The 19,637-nt window shown below is 33.3% G+C and overlaps 3 protein-coding genes and 3 pseudogenes across 6 annotated transcripts; 4 read left to right on the top strand and 2 right to left on the bottom strand.

The window, feature by feature from the left end:
• Positions 1–27: 27 nt before the first annotated feature.
• Positions 28–2,734, bottom strand: LOC104770057 (glycosyl hydrolase 5 family protein-like). Its single transcript, XM_087503448.1, has 5 exons — positions 2,289–2,734; positions 1,690–1,937; positions 995–1,321; positions 720–916; positions 28–613 (listed from the first exon to the last, which is right to left on the bottom strand). The coding sequence occupies exons 1-5, from the start codon at positions 2,694–2,696 to the stop codon at positions 207–209; spliced, it is 1,587 nt and encodes a 528-aa protein (XP_087359574.1). The 5' UTR covers positions 2,697–2,734; the 3' UTR covers positions 28–206.
• Positions 2,735–4,026: 1,292 nt separating this feature from the next.
• LOC104770056 (DELLA protein RGL3 pseudogene) lies at positions 4,027–6,207 on the top strand (annotated as a pseudogene). Its single transcript, XR_015592115.1, has one exon. The product of XR_015592115.1 is annotated as a DELLA protein RGL3 pseudogene (transcript).
• A 1,720-nt stretch (positions 6,208–7,927) lies between these two features.
• Positions 7,928–8,500, bottom strand: LOC104770055 (putative calcium-binding protein CML29 pseudogene; annotated as a pseudogene).
• Positions 8,501–11,859: 3,359 nt separating this feature from the next.
• Positions 11,860–12,555, top strand: LOC104770054 (putative calcium-binding protein CML32 pseudogene; annotated as a pseudogene). The gene has a single exon (XR_015593741.1). The product of XR_015593741.1 is annotated as a putative calcium-binding protein CML32 pseudogene (transcript).
• Positions 12,556–13,023: 468 nt separating this feature from the next.
• On the top strand, positions 13,024–16,364 carry LOC104770051 (putative pumilio homolog 8, chloroplastic). Of its 2 annotated transcripts, XM_019242520.2 has the most exons (7): positions 13,024–13,538; positions 13,656–14,193; positions 14,458–14,616; positions 14,687–14,976; positions 15,084–15,721; positions 15,793–15,956; positions 16,042–16,364. In XM_019242520.2, the coding sequence occupies exons 2-5, from the start codon at positions 14,111–14,113 to the stop codon at positions 15,089–15,091; spliced, it is 540 nt and encodes a 179-aa protein (XP_019098065.1). In that variant the 5' UTR covers positions 13,024–13,538; positions 13,656–14,110; the 3' UTR covers positions 15,092–15,721; positions 15,793–15,956; positions 16,042–16,364. The 2 variants fall into 2 exon arrangements, with proteins under 2 accessions (XP_019098065.1, XP_019098064.1); XM_019242519.2 differs by having other exon boundaries at positions 14,687–15,721.
• Positions 15,216–16,150, top strand: LOC104770050 (putative pumilio homolog 8, chloroplastic). The gene is made up of 4 exons (XM_087503596.1): positions 15,216–15,460; positions 15,559–15,676; positions 15,793–15,956; positions 16,042–16,150. The coding sequence occupies exons 1-4, from the start codon at positions 15,216–15,218 to the stop codon at positions 16,148–16,150; spliced, it is 636 nt and encodes a 211-aa protein (XP_087359722.1).
• Positions 16,365–19,637: the final 3,273 nt, after the last annotated feature.

Genomic DNA, 19,637 nt, shown 5'->3' with positions numbered 1-19,637 from the left:
TGGAATCAAAGCTAAAACTAAATTATGTGAATGCACTAAAAATTAATTAAAAAATCATGGATCTCCAAACTTTAAAAACAAAAATTCAAAAGCCTCCAGTCGTATTAAAAAAAACACCTAAACAATTCACTAATACTAATCTCCATATTGGACAATTTTATTCTAACAAGCATTTTTATTCTCATAATTAGATCAATAAATATATCTCAGAAGATTTTGAACCATTGGCTTGCAGGTTCACAACTAACATCTCCGGTCAAACACTTGCATGAATTAGCAACAACATTGTTATCTGAATCCACGTCTAAGCATACCAACGAACCCTCATTAGTCTTGAACGACAAATGCATCTTTGTGGCCGATATTTGCTTAATCTTTGTGCATTTCTTGCCAAGTTTCACACTTTTTCCGACCGCCGTTTCGCTTTCTAAGCAAGATTTGTGACCGCCTTTGATCTCAAGTACTCCTCCATGATGAGAATAGCTCCACGGTTCGTCCTTTGTGCATGGACCTAACGTGAGCTCGGACTCATGGCACGGTGACTTTCTCACTAGGCAGAGTCCGGTTAACGGATGGAATATTTTCTTGTGATGATTATGCTTTATACCGGGTCCTGTTCATTCATTTACTTCAAAGCTCTATCAATCCTCTGTATCACTATTCACTACATATCATTAATTCATTATAATCTGATAAAATTACAAGCAAGACTGATTTACCTTTGTGCGGTTGTTGAATGACAGAGAGCCTACGGAGATAAGTAGAGTTATGAACATTGTGCCAATTTGCATCTAACATACCATAAGATTCAACTACACCGCGTTTGCCTTCACGGATATAATAAACTCCAGTAAGTGCCCAAACCGCCCAATCCATATCTTTCTCAGCCGCCCATGCCAACATACAACTCATGTACCTGATGTTACGGTTGACTAACACATTCTTCTCACAAATATGTATTCAATCAAAGATCTTAATGTAAATGTACACATACCTGTTTCCTTCTAAATCGCCACCTCTTTGATCGGTCCCAAACTCGCTCAAGAACAAAGGAAAGCCTTGTTCGAGAACGAAACCACCGGTACTGCGCTCCTTAGCGAACATTTGGCTGCAAAAGTCGTTGACGTTGTGTGACTTCCATTGACCAGCACCGTTCGTGAACGCATACCAATGAAGCTCCAAGACAAGTTTTTTCTTGAAGCTAAGATTCACTGGACGCTTTTTTAGGAAACTTAGGTCAACATCGAAGTTAAGCCCGGAGAGTATGACCAGAACGTTAGGGTTTGATGTATGCACTGCTTCTGCTCCTTTTTGCATGTATCTACGTACATGTGAACAGAAAAGAAAAACATTTCCAATTTAGACCCAAAAAAAAAAATTATAAACAATCAGACTAGTGTATTATTTCTATGCGTTGATTCTAGTTGTTACATTACGAACATTGGATTCCTTCTTCTTATATCAACCGATAAATATAATATATATATAATCATATGATCATTTGTTTAGATTTACTTGTACTTAATTATTATTGTGGATTTAATTATTTATAGCACAAGGGAATATAATCGGCTAAGATCACAAATAATTATGGATAATTAACGTGCATTAATTTCCTTGGACTTCAAGCTTCACATGGGCATGCATTATTATGATAAAGATCCCAAAAAAGGGAATTTATATACGTACTTGTACCAATCTTTTGATGTATGATTGTAGCCTCTAAGTTCATTCCTCAGGCTCATACCGACAACGTTGTTTACGTTCAAAAAGATTGTGGCCATCTTTTTAAGACCGAGCATCCATAGATCCGGGTTGAATTTCGGGTCGCCGAAGAACGCATCCGGGTCATCGTTGCTGCAACACCACCCCGGCACGGTCTTGTGGTTGTCAAGTATCACCATCACATCATGCCTCCCAAGACTATGCACCACCGCCTGCATAAAGTGTTGCCTTGCATTAGAAGATAATTTATAAAGTTGAAACAAATAACAATATATATTCCATAAAAACTGTCTTTCTGCGATATATTTTTCGCAATTACAACGATAATCAGATCTCAAAAAGAAATGAAGTATGGTTGTCCAAACCATACACTTAACATACGTATGGTTGTCCAATTGACGATGAGTGGAGTATAGTTTTTGTCTTTTTTACATTTCATGTTTGTTATTAATCTCACAAGCGATATAGGATCGATCCTAAAGAGTTTTTCTATTTTCTTTTCTTATAATGAGTTGTAGAAATAATAGAAGTAAAGAAATGAAACAAATAACAATATACTTTACCTGAAAGACATTAATAAGAGGAATGTTGACAATGGATGGATTGTGAGTGTAAATTCCTTGAAGCTCATGATCCAATCCATATCTCTCAAATGATTGTTTTACGGTAACATTAAAGGCTAAAGTGTCATTAATCATTAACTCAAGTGGCCAAGTGAGCCTAACACAATTGAAACCCATATCTTTTATCTTCTTCGTGATGCAATCCATCGGCTGGCTGCTCAGCCCCTCGGCCACCACCGGCTCGAGGTGCGAAGGCCAGTTCGTGCACGCTAGCTTCACGCGGTGGCCTTTCTTGTTTACGATCCATCGTGACTTTGTGTATAGTGGGTAATCTGTTGCTAGGGTTAGAGATAGTGATGACAAGAGTAAGAACGAAAAGAGAGTTAAAGGAGAGATTGCTTTTGCCATGCTAATTTCGTAGTGATATTGTGTTTGAGGAAGATCATTAAGTATATATATAACGTGAAATGAAAGGTTTTTGCCATCACGATATTAGGAGATTTGTTGAGTACTTTTTTAAGATAATTGACTAAATTAATATTTCAGGGTTTAGTTTGATGGTAGGTTTCAAAATGTAATTAATTGAGTTTTTTACGGAACATTGTGGATAAATATCCTCTTGCCACACATTTTGGATTATCCATAGTGTAGTAGTTTCTTAAAAAAAATTTCGAATATAGTTAAGAGGATAAGTCAATAGATCATCCGCCTGAAATGTCGAGCAAGTAACTTGGGCAATGATGTTCCTGAACATTAGGTAATCTCGTTGTTTATTTGCTTTTCTCTATATAACGAACGAAAGGTAGTAATATTACTAATATACGAAGATTGAAGACAGTAAAAAAAGGCATGAAAGAACACACATGTAGTACAAATGTACAATATAAAAGTAGAGAAGAAATTACTTGTTCACGTATAAGTTCTATATATTTGCCGAATTTTTTTTTATCAGTATGCAGTTTTCATACGATTATCGAGAGTTTTTTCTCCAACAGTCTTTTTAGGAACTTTTTTTTTGTTAATTTGTTTGGTCCAATAAATTGTGTGTGTATATTATATTGATATGATTAATGAAAAATAATAACTATGAATAAAAAAAATAAAGAACTTGTGGACGTCTCGTAGGCTATGTCGACTGCTGCCACACGTCGACCATGAGGTTGGTCACGTTGTCTCCCAAACTGGAAATACTTTGAGCTGTACTTCATTCGGAACCTCTAGTTTATTCTAAATTTTAGGATTTCTTTAATAATATACTATAAAAATATCATTTTAAAAAGATATTTATGTCATGTAATCATGTTCTTCTTTTTTGATAATTATATAATCTTGTTTATTACTTCTTTTGTCCTTTGATATATTTTTTTGTCTCACAAATATTGATGTTTTGTAAACTTTAAAAAATAATCATTAAAAATATTTAAAATTTTGAATTGTTATTGGTTTATATTTTCTCTCTCTACCAAAAAATAATTATAAATTAATTTACAAATAAAAACTAAAATTTTTCTTAATATGTGTGAAAGTGTCAAAACATTAATCTATATAAGACAGAGGAAGTTTGTACTATTGAAATTTAAAACAAGATATTTTTGATTAACAAAAAAAAATAGTTTAAAGAAAAGGGCTAATTACTTGTTGGAGTCAACAATATGCTCAAGAAATTTCAATATCTGTTTGGGGTTATCAATATAGAGGTCGTAATCTACTCGAGCACTCATTTTAATAATTATGGAAACTTTAAATTCAACATTTAGTAGGGAATTAAAAAGAATAGTTTAATAGACTGTGACAGTCCACTCCATTGGACCATTAAAAAAAAACTACACGCCCTTATCGAGCGACGAATTTTTTGTAACTTGGATCAGAAAATTTCAATAAAGTAATTAAAAAAAAAAGAGTAGAAGAAGGAAGAAAAACACATGCGAAATTATAATGGACTGCCTCTGTTTCCTTATCTCTTTACTTACACACTCTCCAGGTCCCTTCACTTGTCTCATTGGACCTCTCTAATTCCTCTCTCTCTCTTCCTCTCGTGTTTAAATTCTTCTCCTCTTTCTTTCCACATTTCTTGTCTTACCAATTCCAAACACACTCATAATTAAAAATTTTAATCAACCAAACCCGGAAAAAAAAAATTTACCATTCTTCTTGATCATGAAACGAAGTCATCAAGAAACGTATCTTGAACAACAAGAAGCTCCTTCAATGGCCGAATATGGCAAGAAGCTTCAAAGTAGCAGTGTTGGTGGTGGAGATGATAACATAGACGAGCTTCTCGCTGCTTTAGGGTACAAGGTTCGATCTTCGGACATGGCTGATGTTGCAAACAAGCTTGAACAGCTTGAAATGGTCTTGTCCAACGATGTTGTTGGCTCTTCTAACAGTTTCTTAAACGATACGGTTCATTACAACCCTTCTGATCTCTCCGGCTGGGCTCAGACCATGCTCTCGGGGCTTAGCTACTACCCGGATCTTGACCCGACCCGTGTTTGCGATCTGCGACCAATCACTGACGACGACGAGTGTTGTTGCAGTAGCAACAGCAGCAACAACAAGAGGATTCGACTCGGTCCTTGGTATGACTCAGTTAGCAGCGAGTCAACTCGCTCCGTGGTGCTCGTCGAAGAGACCGGAATCAGACTCGTCCAGGCGCTAGTGGCCTGCGCCGAGGCGGTCCAGCAAGAGAATCTGAGCCTCGCGGACGCTCTCGTGAAGCACGTGGGATCGCTCGCGGCTTCTCAGGCCGGAGCAATGGGGAAAGTCGCCACCTACTTCGCCGAAGCCCTAGCTCGTCGGATTTACCGGATCCACCCTTCCTCCGCCGCCGTTGATCCTTCCTTCGAAGAGCTGCTTCAGATGAACTTCTACGACTCGTCTCCTTACCTCAAATTCGCACATTTCACGGCCAACCAAGCGATTCTAGAAGCTGTTACGATGGCGCGTAGCGTGCACGTAATCGATCTAGGGTTAAATCAAGGGATGCAGTGGCCGGCGTTAATGCAAGCCTTAGCTCTCCGACCCGGTGGTCCACCGTCGTTTCGTCTCACCGGCGTTGGTGCTCCGTCGAATCGTGAAGGTATCCAAGAGTTAGGTTGGAAGCTAGCTCAGCTGGCTCAAGCCGTCGGCGTCGAATTCGAATTCAATGCTCTAACGACGGAGAGATTATCCGATCTCGAACCGGATATGTTCGAGACCCGACCCGAATCAGAGACTCTAGTGGTTAATTCGGTTTTCGAGCTTCACCCGGTTTTAGCCCAACCCGGTTCGATCGAAGAACTGTTAGCTACGGTTAAAGCGGTTAAACCGAGCATCGTAACGGTGGTTGAACAAGAAGCGAACCATAACGGCGTCGTTTTCTTAGACCGGTTTAACGAAGCGCTTCACTATTACTCGAGCCTGTTCGACTCGCTCGAGGATAGTGTTGTAATACCGGGTCAAGACCGAGTCATGTCTGAGGTTTACTTAGGGAGACAGATTTTGAACGTGGTGGCGGCGGAAGGAACTGAACGGGTCGAGCGGCACGAGACGCTGGATCAGTGGCGGAGACGGATGAGATCCGCCGGGTTTGACCCGGTTAATCTCGGATACGACGCGTTTAAACAAGCGAGTTTGTTATTGGCGTTGTTCGGCGGCGGTGATGGATACAGAGTGGAGGAGAATGACGGTAGCCTAATGCTTGCGTGGCAGACGAAACCGCTCATTGCTGCTTCGGCTTGGAAACTCGCGGCGGAGTTGCGGCGGTAGAGGATGACAATGACGTCGTCGTCACAAAGAAGTGAACAGAAAAATAAACTTAGGGAACTTTTGTTTTTGATATATAAAATAAAGTGAAATTGCGAAACCGTAACCTTTATGTTTTTGTTTTACTGTGACTTTACCCCAAAAGTTTCGTTTTATGACAATTTCGTCCGAAATATTCCATGCTTTTACTTTTTGGACCCCCATTTGTGTGTGCTACTGTGCTTTGGTCGTCGAAATTCGAAAACGAGGAAAATGTGTGTATGTAAAAGCACGAGGGCACGACCGAGAGTAGCAGTAATAAAAGAAGTGACGTTTATTTTTTTTTGTTTTTTTCAATTTTGCAACGACGTTATTTAATTCTCATCCAAAAAGAGATTGTGAATGACGCATGAATGAATTTGGACCGACTCGATTGTTGTTAAATAGAGGCTAACGTTTGGGAGAGATGACGATGATGAGAGAAGCAAAGAATCTAACCTATTTTCTCGAGTCTTTTTCTGAAAAGCCGGAGTCCAAACTCTACTTTTCCGTTTTGTGGTCTTCATTGTCAGATCAAGTGGGGTGGAACCGTTTCGCTTAGGAATGTGTAAAAACATAAAAACAATAAAACCAAAAAGAATAAAGAGTTAAATACTACTACTCCTAGTTACCTGTTTTGAAAAGTTCAATGTATTCATTGAAAGATATGTTTAAAGTTGGACAAGACTCTCATTCTCTAAACTCACTTAAAACATGGCTATGTTTCAATATGTACAGTACAACTCTTGGAACATCTTCAGCCTTATCATTTCTTGATTTTACCCGTACAACACTTCAATATATGAATAGGTTACAACTTAAAACCCGAACAATCTCTAAGCACCGATGATAGGCTTCTTGGTTTGAGATGTGGAAGGAGTAAGCAAAGATGCAACATCATACTCTTGTAGTGTTGGACTATCTGATTGTAAAAAAAGTGATGATTGGCTCTAAGGCACCCGCTTCATTTTGATGCTGACTTTATTCCTGAAAAAAAAAACATTATATGGTCAGAATTCTCAAAGCATAAAGAAAGTTCTCTATAACAGGGATATTCTTACTGAAATTTCTGTATTATTGTATATATGTGTAAGAGTGTGTTCAATATAGGTTCAAATCTTGGATACATATCAGGGTCATTTTTGGATTTCTATCAAAGCATAAAGAGGTGTTGACTAAAGGAAGGAAAAAAACAAGCTAATCTAAAACTGTAGAGTTATAAAAATGTTAAAACTGAAACCAAAGTTAAAAGTAGGATTGACATATGAGAGGGGAGAAGTGAAAACCAAGAAAATGTGAGTTTAAACCAAAGAAGGAAATGGAATTATGTATGAGTGAAGGAATACTTAGCAGCAAAGTAAAATAAATCACAACTGAATTATGAGAAATTTCATATAAAGACCTACTCCAGCTAAAAGCATGAGTTACTCCAGGTGATTCCCAATTAGCCTATCACTGAACCTAACAATTTGTTATTATTTTTGTTTTATGGTAAACAAAAGCATCTCTTCTTTATCAAGTATCAACCAAAAACCCTAAAACCTAGGCTTTGGTGAGCAAAACAGAGTTCTAGGATTAAAAACAGCTAACATATCAGCTGTTTCAATAGTAAACAGAGTTCTAAGATGACAATTTCTTATGGAATGACATGATTTGTAAAATAATTTCATGTGTGAATTGCCTCATATATATATATATAATGAATGGTACAGCAATTTTTAATCGATGAGACGGGTGTGGTGGAGGCATAGGTTTTGGTCTCTCCGGTGAGGTCCATTTTAGGAGAAAGTTTGAGGTGACTCATCGATGAGTCAAAAATTAATATTGGATGGAAAAAGCCTAAACCAAATTATGGCAAACCATTCATTGTTGACGTATTAACAAAAACTAAACGAACTTGTTACTGTAGTTCCCTTTTTCAACAATGATCCAAAACCACCCATCACATTACATGATATTTTTAGAATATAAATTAAAATTCACCGAGTGTTACAATAACAAAAGAAAAATTGTACGATGCTTAATACCAAATCTCTCAATAAAAAAAATTCAGACATTTGAAATGAAAAAAGGATATGGCAAATACATATTAGAAAATTTTGGCAACATCCTTCATAAGTCCACGATTTGCAGCTGCAAAATCGGTGAATTCTTGATACGATATGTTTCCATCACCATCGGTATCGATCTCAGCCATCATACGCTTCACGTCATCAGGCGATACCGAACCAAGTGTCTTAAGAGCTTCTTCTAGTTCGGCTGCTGAAATTTTTCTATCGCCGTTAGCATCAAATTTCTTGAAAATACGGTCGTGTTCGGCTTTCTCCGTCGCATCAGCCATATTGTCTTGATGATATAGTATGTGTGTTTAATGATGTAATAAAATTTGAACTCTTTTTTTGTCGAGGAATAAATAGAAAGATCAAATTGTATATATATCTGTGAGTTAAAAAAACAATTGAGGTTGTGCTTTTACTTAGGAACTTTTGGAGGAGTGATTATATAATAACTGAACGAGAATGGTCCAAGTTAAAACTAAACTTAGCAAAATTAGGATGTGACTTGGTCTTACACAAAATTTAGACAAATTCAAGTAGCTAATGTATTTAACTGTACTCGGATTACCTGAAAATTAATTCGAAAATCCAATTTACATCTTAATTGAACAGTGGTTTGTCTATGTTAATTATCAGTTTATGGTAATTAACTTTTATGTATTTCTTACCATGTCTAATCCTCGTTAAGACTGGTTTCATGCTTCTTATATATCTTTTGTGTATAGAAAAAAATAATTCTGAGTATCAACGTGTAACATTTTCTTCCAAATCTATGTGTACATACATATAATGTTACTAACAATCAAAATATTTATTTACCAAATAACTTTTAAAAATTACATAGATTATATAAAAGTTTTTAAAACACAATAAAAATGAATTTATAAATTATTGTATCATTATAACACTTTCATGTAGAAAAATTTGTAACATGTATAAAAGAAATATTGTAGACAAGAAAAATATGAGAAATATTTTTTGGATTGTTCTTTTAGATCAATACTAAACTAGGACCCACCGGATGTGCTTGTCATAAAATTTAATAAATTTCAATTTAACAAATATATTAATATTTTGTTATAGATATAAACTATTCATAAAAAATAAATATATATACTATATACCTGTTTAGTGAGGAAACAATATATTCATTTTGTGCTTTAATACAATAATTTATAATTGTATATTTTAAATTTCTTATAATAATCTAAAGCTAAATTATAAATAACCAAAAATTTCACCAAATACTCATCATTATTATTATTACCAAATCGCCAATTATTATTATTACCAAATCGCCAAACGTGATTTCACAATCTTGCTAAATAATGGTTTCACAATTTGTTTACAAATTATTTTACATGCAAACATGTTATCAAACCGTCATCTTATTAACATCCAATTTTACTATATAGTTTACTACTAAAATGTGTTTTTACAATCAAAGATATTTTATTGTTAAAATAAGCTCTTATCACTCCAAGTCTACAACACTTCGACCATCACATCTTAAGTGGGATCCACATCCTTTATAGGCATATGAGCCCACTTTTATCGGACGACCGGTACACTATATTCAAGAGGTTTTAAACACTTGTTTACCGATCTTACAAATCATCAAATGATATTTTCCGTGTTTTTTCTTTACTTGCATAATTCCAACAATCACTTTCCTAAAAGTCGTCTATTATGAAAATTTCTAAGCTCAAGCACGCTTGAATATGGACTTCTCTTAAAATATTTGACTATAAAGATAAGTGCATTTTGGTTACACAGGTGGACAAATCAATTTTTTTAAACATCTCTGCATACACTATCATATTTCTTGAAACCGAGATGTTGCAATCATTACCTATTAAATGTCTCTATGAACACCTTAGGCCAATTATATGTTTCACCTCGACATACTTTCTTTAGCTACTAAATTTTTGTTGACATATTTTGTTTACTCAAAAGAAAAATTCAATAAAAAAAATATACTCGATTGCAATGAGTTTATTACCAGCCAATAAATGTTGAGAAATTGAGAGAAAATTAACTAAATAAAAGAATTATGAGCACGACGATATATGAACCTTAAATAATTTAAAGATACACAATACAAACTAAAATAAACAATCCAAAAATATTACATCATAAGATTTTTTAAAAATAAGAAACAACTACTCTTCTTACATATCTTTAACTAAAAACGAGAATTTATATATATATTAAATTTATTATAAATATTGCAAATTTTCTAATAAGAAAATGAAATTGAATAAATAATATAAATTTTTTAACCAAATCGTCACAATCAGTTGTAGTGTTGTAATCTCGTCTCAAGTGTTTGTTTTAGGATATATGAGATAAAGAATAAAATATTTTCTTTTGACATGTGTTGTAATCTTAGTTCGATACATTAATAATTAACACTTGTCTTGCTCACATTACCAACTTGTTTTGAGTTAATATCTTAAATCGATAAATTGACACATGTCAAGATCCCGTTCAAAATTAATTTTAAAAACCAAACTTTGTTAGTACTTTTTCTATTTTTTTCCCACTTCTCAAAAACTTATCGATAAACTTAACACGTGTTACAATCATATTAATGACTAATTTTTAAACCAAGTTTTATATAGTAAAAAGAATTAAAGTAATAATGTAAAAGACTACACAATATAAAAAATCATAGTATTTGAAATTAATCAACAATTTTGCATATAAATTTGAGATAATCTTATAATACAAAAATAGTTTCTCTAAATAAATTATAAATTAGTTTAAATGGTTTTTGATATATTAGTAAAAAATTTATGACATTTTTCAACATTTTATTAATATAATTGACAAGTATCAAAATCTTGTTAATGAGTAACTTTGAAATCAAACTCTATATAATAAAATATATATACAAAGCACCTTCTATAATTAACAAAATGCCTTTACAATTTATAGATAAAACTATTATACTAAAGCATTATATTTATTATTTATGTATGTAAAAGAATTTATTATTATAAAGCATGTTGATGACAAAAAATGATATTTATTATAGAGATAAATTACAATTTACAAAAATTAAATAAAAAATGTCTAACAAGTTTGAGATAATTACATTTTTACCTTTATTGAAAAGTTAAACATTTGTTTAAGATCAGTGACATGAAAATGTAAATTTTTACACTTTATAAGGTTAGTTTCATATCTTTACTTCTCAATTTACATAGTAGGATTTTGCATATAAATTTGAGATAATCTTATAATATATATGAAAAGAGCTTCTCTAAATAAATAAGAAATTAGTTTTAATGTTTTTTGATATATATTTTTTTCAAGATATTTTAATATTTTTTTGTTATTTATGTGTAGATTTCTTTTTTATGATAGGTTTATAACTTTTACATATTTTCTATAAATATTTTAATAAATCCAGAATTGACATGTGTCAACATTTTATAGATACAAATACAATTGACAAGTATCAAAATCTTGTTAATGAATAAATTTGAAACCAAACTTTATATAATAAGATATATATACAAAGTACCTTCTATAATTAACAAAGTTTTTTTACAATTTATAGATAAAAGTATTATACTAAAGCATTATACAGTATTTATTATTTATATTTAAAGAATTTATTAGCATAAAACATGTTGATGACAAAAAATGATATTTACTATAGAGATAAAATGCAATTTACAAAAATTAAATTTTTAAAAATGTCTTAAAAAGTCTAAAACCAAATCTTAACAGGAATCTAAACAGTGATCGATTTTCTTCTATAAATATAGATATGGTTTTTGATTTCTTCCATCAAAACATTGTCCATTTATTTATTTTGTTAAAAACCTCTCATAATATCTATATCATCAGCATTCCTTACTTAAAAACAACAACGATGTCTGTTGCAGAGGTCTTTGAGAGTGTTGACAAGAACAAAGATGGGAAAATCTCATGGGACGAATTTGCCGAAGCAATGCGCACCTTTACTCCTTCACTAACATCTGAAGAACTTGATTATATGTTTAGAGTGCTTGACGTGGATGGTGATGGTCAAATTGACGCTGAGGAATTTGCTTCGGGTTTGGGGTTAGAAAAGGATATTAATGAAGAAACTCTTCTGAAACAAGCCTTTGATGTGTATGATATGGATGGTGACGGGAAGATATCAGCGAGTGAGATTCATTCTGTGTTGAAACGTCTAGGAGTAAATCATACAATGGAAGAATGTGTTATGATGGTTCATGCTGTTGATGCAGACGGCGATGGTTTTGTGGACTTTGAAGAGTTTAAAACATTGATAATTTCCAACTAACTATATATAAGAAGTCACTATGATCATATTTAATTATTTATGAAGTTGGTTTGGATTTGTTTTGATCTCTTTCTAACAATGTTTCAGAACTATAATTATTATTAATTAATTCAGTTTATAATTTATATATTTTTTTTTTGACAAATTACATTTCGTTACAAATCAATCATGGTGCTGATCTCCTTGCTCAAATCCCAAGATGTTTTGTGTTCTTTTATTCTTTTTTTCTGTTGGCTAAATTGATCCAATTTGATTTGGATTTTATGTACGTCATCTTCAAAGCCCAAGGCCCAACAATCATTCCAGTTTTTAAAGTTACGATGATATATGAACCTTAAATAATTTAAAGATACACAATAGAAACTAAAATAAACAATCCAAAAATCTTACATCATAAGATTTTAAATTAAATAAGAAAAAAATACTCTTTTTACATATCTTTAACTAACAAAGGGAATTTATATATAACAAAATTTTAAACTTTATTATAAATTATTTCAAATTTTCTAATTAGAAAATGAAATTAAAATAAATAAGGGAAATTATCTAGAATATTACATAAAAGTAGGTTTATTACTAGAACAACACGTTATGATTTCCGAGTTAATCAAACAATACAGAAAAATTTGATTATTACTTCTAAACCAGAGTTGTGTGTTTTATTACAGAGAATAGAATGCCATTTACATTTAAATTTGTCTTTAATTTTGAAGATAAAGGAACACAAAAACCTTGAAGGATCGATTCCTAAATTTTTTGGATTCTCTTAAATAAAAACATCAGATTAATTCCTTCTAATTTGATTCATCTTCTTCGACTCAAATCTTGGCAAAAGAAAAAAAATTATCAGAGCTGGACAAATGTTTCGTGGGCTCACGGTTCACTTTCTCTCGAGAACAAAGTTTCAGATCTAGTTTTTATTTTGCCTGAGTTATCTTCAGTGACGCATCCACGGTGGCGGGGACGTGTGTTGCAGAGCGGCGGAGTTATCCAACTTGGGAAAGGATTAGGATTAGGAAAGGATTAGAGCTGTTGAAACCGGTGAAGATATCAGTATCAACTTGGGTCCTCTTGAGGAGTTATCCAACTTATTTAAAGCTGATCTGCTTCTTTGTGAATCCGGTGGAGGTGAGGTTTCAGTTCTTTTACCTGCGTGTGTCTTGATATTTATCTGTTCCTTGTATATCTGTTTCTGTATCTCAAAGATCCAATGAGATTTTAATAGGATTAGTTTTGTCTTTGCAGATAACTTAGCTGCTAATTTCAGCAGAGAGCTTGCTGACTATATCATCTACATCATCGATGTATCCGCTGGTGATAAAATACCCCGTAAAGGTGGCCCTGGCATATTTGTTAATACACAATTACGGAAAGCCCCTTCTTCCAAGAGGCAGCGAAGCGAACGTTTGATTCCGACAGCGGCGAGAAAGAGAAAGAGAGAGAAAATGACTAAGACCAACTCCAACCCATCTCCATTTTCATCTGCATAATAGAGTTTGGAGTCAATTTTGTTCCAACCCATCTTCATTTTCAACTCCAAAATAGAGATTTCCATTTTTTTCTCTATATTTGGAGACTTCTTTTTTTTTCTTTACACTACAATTTGGAGATCTCTATATTTTTCTCCAAAATGGAGTAGGGTTGGAGTAAAACCCAATTCCATAATAAAATTACTCCATTTTGAAGAAAAAAATGGAGAGATGGGTTGGAGATGCCCTAAGAAAGCTCCCATTTCAGGGTTATCGCGGCCTTTGTCTCCGTCGTGCAGTGGAGGCTCTACTCGGTAAGTTTCTTGTAGAGCAAAGTTTACAGAACAAAGTTTTGGTTTTTACCTGGTTCTGCTCTGATTTCCTGATCTGTTTAGGGGTTAAGGGGTCTTCTTAGTCTCTCTTGTGATTACTGATTAAGTGGTTAGGTATGCAATTTGGATCTAACTGAAATTAAATTTGAGATCCTTATGCTATTCAACGGAGATGGGTGAGAATAATTAGGGAGAGAGGATGGATGTTAGACTTTTGTTAATTTGCGTTGTGAATTTTTTTTACAGGGACGTAGATTTAGCTGTGAAGTCAAGTGAAAGTGTGAGAAGGTCTACAAGACTGAGACTTCAGCCGTTGAGAAAGCCAAATATAAGCCAGAGGAAGAAACATGTTAAACTTTGTTCCAAGATGCCTAAGAAACCTCCCACTGCTTTCTTTTATTTCTCGTAGGTACTCATATGATTACAAATTGTACTCATATCTCTTTCTCGGTGACTCATCGTATAGTTCGAGTAGGTTCTGTCTCAGATCACCGTCGGATTACTCCCTCTCGAGTTACTTCTCGAACGGGTTGTGTTCTTCTGAAGATGGTTCGTCTCAGTTCGCTTCTCCTCCACTCGATGGCTTGATGACGAAGTGTAATCTTGGTGGTGATGATTTGGGTCTTTGCGAAAGTTTCGATCTTTTGAATGTTGGTGAAGAAGGAGACAAGACTCTTCTTCATCATGTACGAACAGATCAGACTCATCACCAATACAACAACCAAAGGAGCGATTTTGGAAACTATGAAGCTAGTGGTGGTGATGGTGGGTTTCGTTATTACTCTGGTTTTGGTGTTGATCAAAAGGATCAACCTTTACTGTTCCCAAACCAAAACGATCAAATCCTCAATTCTGTGAATTTATGATTGCAGAGTTGTAACAATAATTACTCTGTTCCATCATTGGTTCATCGAACATTGTTTGATCATCAAGGCAGTAGCAGTAACAAGCCTCCTCAGAGTCTTCTTCCTAAAGTATCTGAGTACCAGGGATATGTTTACATAATGGCTAAAGATCAGCATGGATGCAGATTCTTGCAGAGGATCTTTGAAGATGGAAGTGGTTTAGATGCTATGATCATTTTCAATGAGTTGATCCCTCATGTTGTTGAGCTTATGATGGATCCTTTTGGGAATTACTTGATGCAGAAACTTTTAGATGTTTGTAATGAAGAACAAAGAACACAGATCATACTCATGGTTACTTCAGAGCCTGGTCAGCTTATTCGAATATCACTCAACGCTTACGGGTAAGAGAGTTCTGTATATATTGATGTTTTAACCATATGATCAGTTTGATGTTACGTTATGGTTGGTGTTTGTGTGTGTGTGTGTGTGAGGGGTTAAGTACTCGAGTTGTTCAGAGATTAGTGGAATCAATCGAGACTAGGAAGCAGATTACTTTGGTGAAGACAGCTCTGAGACCTGGATTTCTCAATCTCATTAGGGATTTAAATGGGATTCATGTAATTCAACGTTGCTTACAGTGCCTTAGTACAGAAGATAACGAGGTAAAGAGATATTTGTCTTTTTTTTTTTCAATCTTTAGGTTTATGGATACTGATATAATTACTCTTTGTAGTTCATCTTTGAAGATGCTACAAAGTACTGTATAGATATCGCGACACATCGACACAGATGCTGTGTGTTACAAAAGTGCATTGCTTATTCCAGTGGACAACATAGAGAGAAGCTTGTAACAGAGATATCAAGAAACAGTCTCTTCCTTGCTCAAGACCCTTACGGGTAAATTTTACTGTCTAATGTAACAAAGTATTGAACCTATGGAGGCATCAATGTGTTAAGATTCTTTTTCTTGATCAAATTGCAGGAACCATCTCAGCAATGAACGTGTGCCAACTGAGCTAAAGATACAGCAACAGATTGATGAAGACCACACACTAACTCAACTCGCAAACTCTAATTCTAGGACTAATTAGAGATGAGTTGATATTTTGGGATTTTATAACCTATGAAACTATTGGTTAGGTTATTTTTTTGGATGTAATCCTATGATATTTTGTCTACGTTTAACCTAGATAACAATTAATTGTTAACCGTTTGGTTTATCGTTTTTTTATTGTTGTTAACTGCACCTTCTGTACCCATTATGGATTCAAAAAAAAAATATATATATTGTATACTATTGTAAAATAACATCTTAAGGTATTTGATGTAGAGATGTTTGAGAAAAGGGATCAAAGGATGGAGAAATAGTAGAGATGTTTGAGAAAAGAAGTGGGTGAGCTTATTGAAGTAATAGATGGGAAATAATATCTACTTAGAAGCTATAAGGAGTAGAAGATGGAGCAAGATAAAAGAGTTGTAACAGAGACGAAGGATAGAGATTTGTTTGGTTGTAATTAATAGAATTTTAGGGTGAATGTGAGGTTTTATGTACAACTAGATCACTTAGGTAGAAAAGTTTAGTAAAATTTGAACTACTTGGTGCAACTGTACTAGAGCTATTAAAATAAGTTTAAATATGGATCATGTGAAAACGAATAAAAAATAGAGTTTTGGCGGCTGGATATTCATTTAAAATCATCACATTGTGGTAAAATGAACCAAAGACAACATGATATTAGTAAAAATTTATTTGGTATACACATAACTATACATAGTTATCCAATTGTACTCTCATATCCATAGTTGAACTTTTGCATTTTTTTCGTATTTCCAATTGGACTATAATATAAATTATTAATTAGCAGTTGGCCACAAGATTTATCACTATTAATTAGCATATACAAGGTTTTCATAACATAATGTTCATAAAAACTTGGTTTCACCTCTTTTGCTTCATTTGAGGTGATCACTTACTAAGTCTTCCTTATACTATAAAGAGTGTTTTATGTGAAAACGATAGTATATATTAGAAAGTGATAAATTCTTGTATTGTTGATTAAACATGGTTATTTAATAGTTCAATATGTAAAGAAATTCTTATAACCTTAATTATCATTTTCATATTTTAAATATAAATGCAAATCTAAATATATATTTAGTTGTACCTAGTTGAACTGAGTATTATATATTTATGTTATCTAAATATAATCTTCTATAGTTAAAATGTAATTTTGTGTGGTTATTATTCATTACCTCTCAAAAATATAATAAATAAATAAACAATTATGAATTACATAGGTTGTTCTAGTAACATCTCTTACTTTTTCTAGTAACATCTCTTACTTATTCCATTTCCGGTGAACAACAACGACAATATTAGCTAGGATTGTAGAAGAAGATATGTTGAAGATGACTACAAAATTACAATAATATTGTTTATTAAAACGGATTTATGGACCTACACTAAGCAAAAGAACGTTATGTACGTACACTAATCTCAAGAACATTATGTATGTATAAGTTCATATGTACGTACACGTTTATATGTACGTACACGTTTGATTTTAGGTTTAATGAACCCAAAATTACCAGAATATCCTCGTCTTCTACCTCTAACATACGACTGAAAACCCTAATTTCCCCTGCCTCACTTTATTTTTTCACGACTTATGTCTATTTTTTTGGTTTCACTTGTGGGGTTTTTACTCAACTATTATAGATTTTTGTCTCAACATCTGATTTCTAAATTAAAAACCTATAAAAATTGAGCTATATAGATTTCCGAAACGATATCTTGCTCTTCCATGGATGAACCCAGAGGAAAGATTTCCGAAACTGAGTAGGAAAAAGACGTTTGCTCCGGCCGATAAACAGAACACGATTGATGAATCTGCTACAAACTTTATTACATGAACACCATTAATCGGAAGAACAGCAAACGTTGTTTAGATCTATCCCCAATAAGTCTATCACAACGCTAGACTGTCTTTGCCAGCTCAAACAAATTTGTATTATTCTGGTAAGACTTTACAGCTGTCAAAAATGCCTACTAAATCTACCACAGACTAGAAGTCTACCAATACACTACGAAAATTATTGAGAAAAACAAACAAAGTATACCAAAAATAACTGTAAAGGATGAGGTATGTCGCATAAATCTGTCGCAACAGGCCATTAGTCTACCATAAATATCTTTTGGGTCATATTGACTGTTGAAGGTGTACGTCAGATATTTTTGGTACACTTAGTTTTTGATACACATATACGTCCACCGATAAGTGTACCAACACTTCAACTAAGTGTACCATCTACGTTGACCGTTAAGTGTACCAAGACTACAACTAAGTGTACCAAAAATATCTGACGTACACCTTTAATTAGTCCACCTGTATAAATCTACCATCAAAGGATTGGTAGACTTAGTCCCAGTTTCCAATGTTTTTTTTTACTAATGGCATTACCCGTAATTACGCTTTTTTCTCAACACTAGTTTCAAGGGTAGTATGGGTACAAAGTTTATTCTAGTAATTACCAACAATTGTGTGTTACTTTTGTAATAAGGAAGCTTTTATGTAATATTCTAGTAACTCACCCGTTTGAATAAATTGAGTGGTGGAATATGATTAATGCATAATTTAATTTATTTTCAGTTATAATTTTATTTTAATGTATGAATTAAATGTATTGTGTTAATTGGGTCTTAAATATTATTTAAAGCAATTAAACAATTAGAAAACAAATTAAAAAAATTAAAAAAAAAATTAAAAGTATTAAATGAAAATCAACCAATAAGGAGAGACCAAAACCTTACTTATATATATATGATTATACCACTTTCATGTAGAAACATTTGTAAACTGTAAAAAGAAATATTGTAGACAAGAAAAATATGAGAAATATTTTCCGGATCTACTTTAGATCAATACTAAACTAGGACCCGCCAGATGTGCTTGTTTTAAAATTCTATAGATTTAAATTTAACAAAAAGGTATATTAATATTTATAGATATAAACTATTCATAAAAACTAAATATATATATACTTTTTTTTTTGTCAACCATTGGGCCACAACTGGCCGGCCTATTAGCCAAATTCTTACATTCGTAGGAGCCGGGACTCGATCCCGGGTGTGATGGTGTCTTCTACAAATGGACTTACCTCCTGCCACTGTACTAAAGTCACTTCACTAAATATATATACTTTATACCTGTTTAGTTAGGAAAAAATATATTCATTTGTGCTTTAATACTATAATTTATAATTGTATATTGTAAATTTCTTATTATAATCTAAAGCTAAATCAAAAGTTTCACCAAATACTCATCGTTATTATTATTACCAAATCGCCAAACGTGATTTCGCAATCTTGCTAAATTATTATGGTTTCACAAATTATTTTACATGCAAACTTGTTGTCAAACCGTCATCTTATTAACATCCAGTTTTACTATATAGTTTACTACTAAAATGTATTTTTACAATCAAAAATATTTTATTGTTAAAATAAACTCTTATCACTGCAAGTCTGCAACACTTTGACCATCACATCTTAAGTGGGATCCACATCCTTTCTAGGCA

This window comes from Camelina sativa, chromosome 20 (assembly GCF_030686135.1).
Source record: "Camelina sativa cultivar CO46 ecotype springtype chromosome 20, ASM3068613v1".
Classification (NCBI taxonomy): domain Eukaryota; kingdom Viridiplantae; phylum Streptophyta; class Magnoliopsida; order Brassicales; family Brassicaceae; genus Camelina; species Camelina sativa.
The sequence above is the reverse complement of the archived record's forward strand: the minus strand, read 5'-3'. Positions and strand labels throughout refer to the sequence as shown.

Bases quoted from the DNA above. Each gene is read 5' to 3' on its own strand.
- LOC104770057 (XM_087503448.1), bottom strand. From the start codon at position 2,696: ATGGCAAAAGCAATCTCTCCTTTAACTCTCTTTTCGTTCTTACTCTTG. The intron at 1,322-1,689 runs GTACGTATATAA...ACATGTACGTAG, and splicing joins ACATCAAAAGATTGGTACAA to ATACATGCAAAAAGGAGCAG. The intron at 614-719 runs GTAAATCAGTCT...ATGAATGAACAG, and splicing joins CATTCAACAACCGCACAAAG to GACCCGGTATAAAGCATAAT.
- LOC104770051 (XM_019242519.2), top strand. From the start codon at position 14,111: ATGGGTTGGAGATGCCCTAAGAAAGCTCCCATTTCAGGGTTATCGCGG. The intron at 14,194-14,457 runs GTAAGTTTCTTG...TTTTTTTTACAG, and splicing joins TGCAGTGGAGGCTCTACTCG to GGACGTAGATTTAGCTGTGA. The intron at 14,617-14,686 runs GTAGGTACTCAT...TAGTTCGAGTAG, and splicing joins ACTGCTTTCTTTTATTTCTC to GTTCTGTCTCAGATCACCGT.
- LOC104770050 (XM_087503596.1), top strand. From the start codon at position 15,216: ATGGCTAAAGATCAGCATGGATGCAGATTCTTGCAGAGGATCTTTGAA. The intron at 15,461-15,558 runs GTAAGAGAGTTC...TGAGGGGTTAAG, and splicing joins ATATCACTCAACGCTTACGG to TACTCGAGTTGTTCAGAGAT. The intron at 15,677-15,792 runs GTAATTCAACGT...TACTCTTTGTAG, and splicing joins GGGATTTAAATGGGATTCAT to TTCATCTTTGAAGATGCTAC.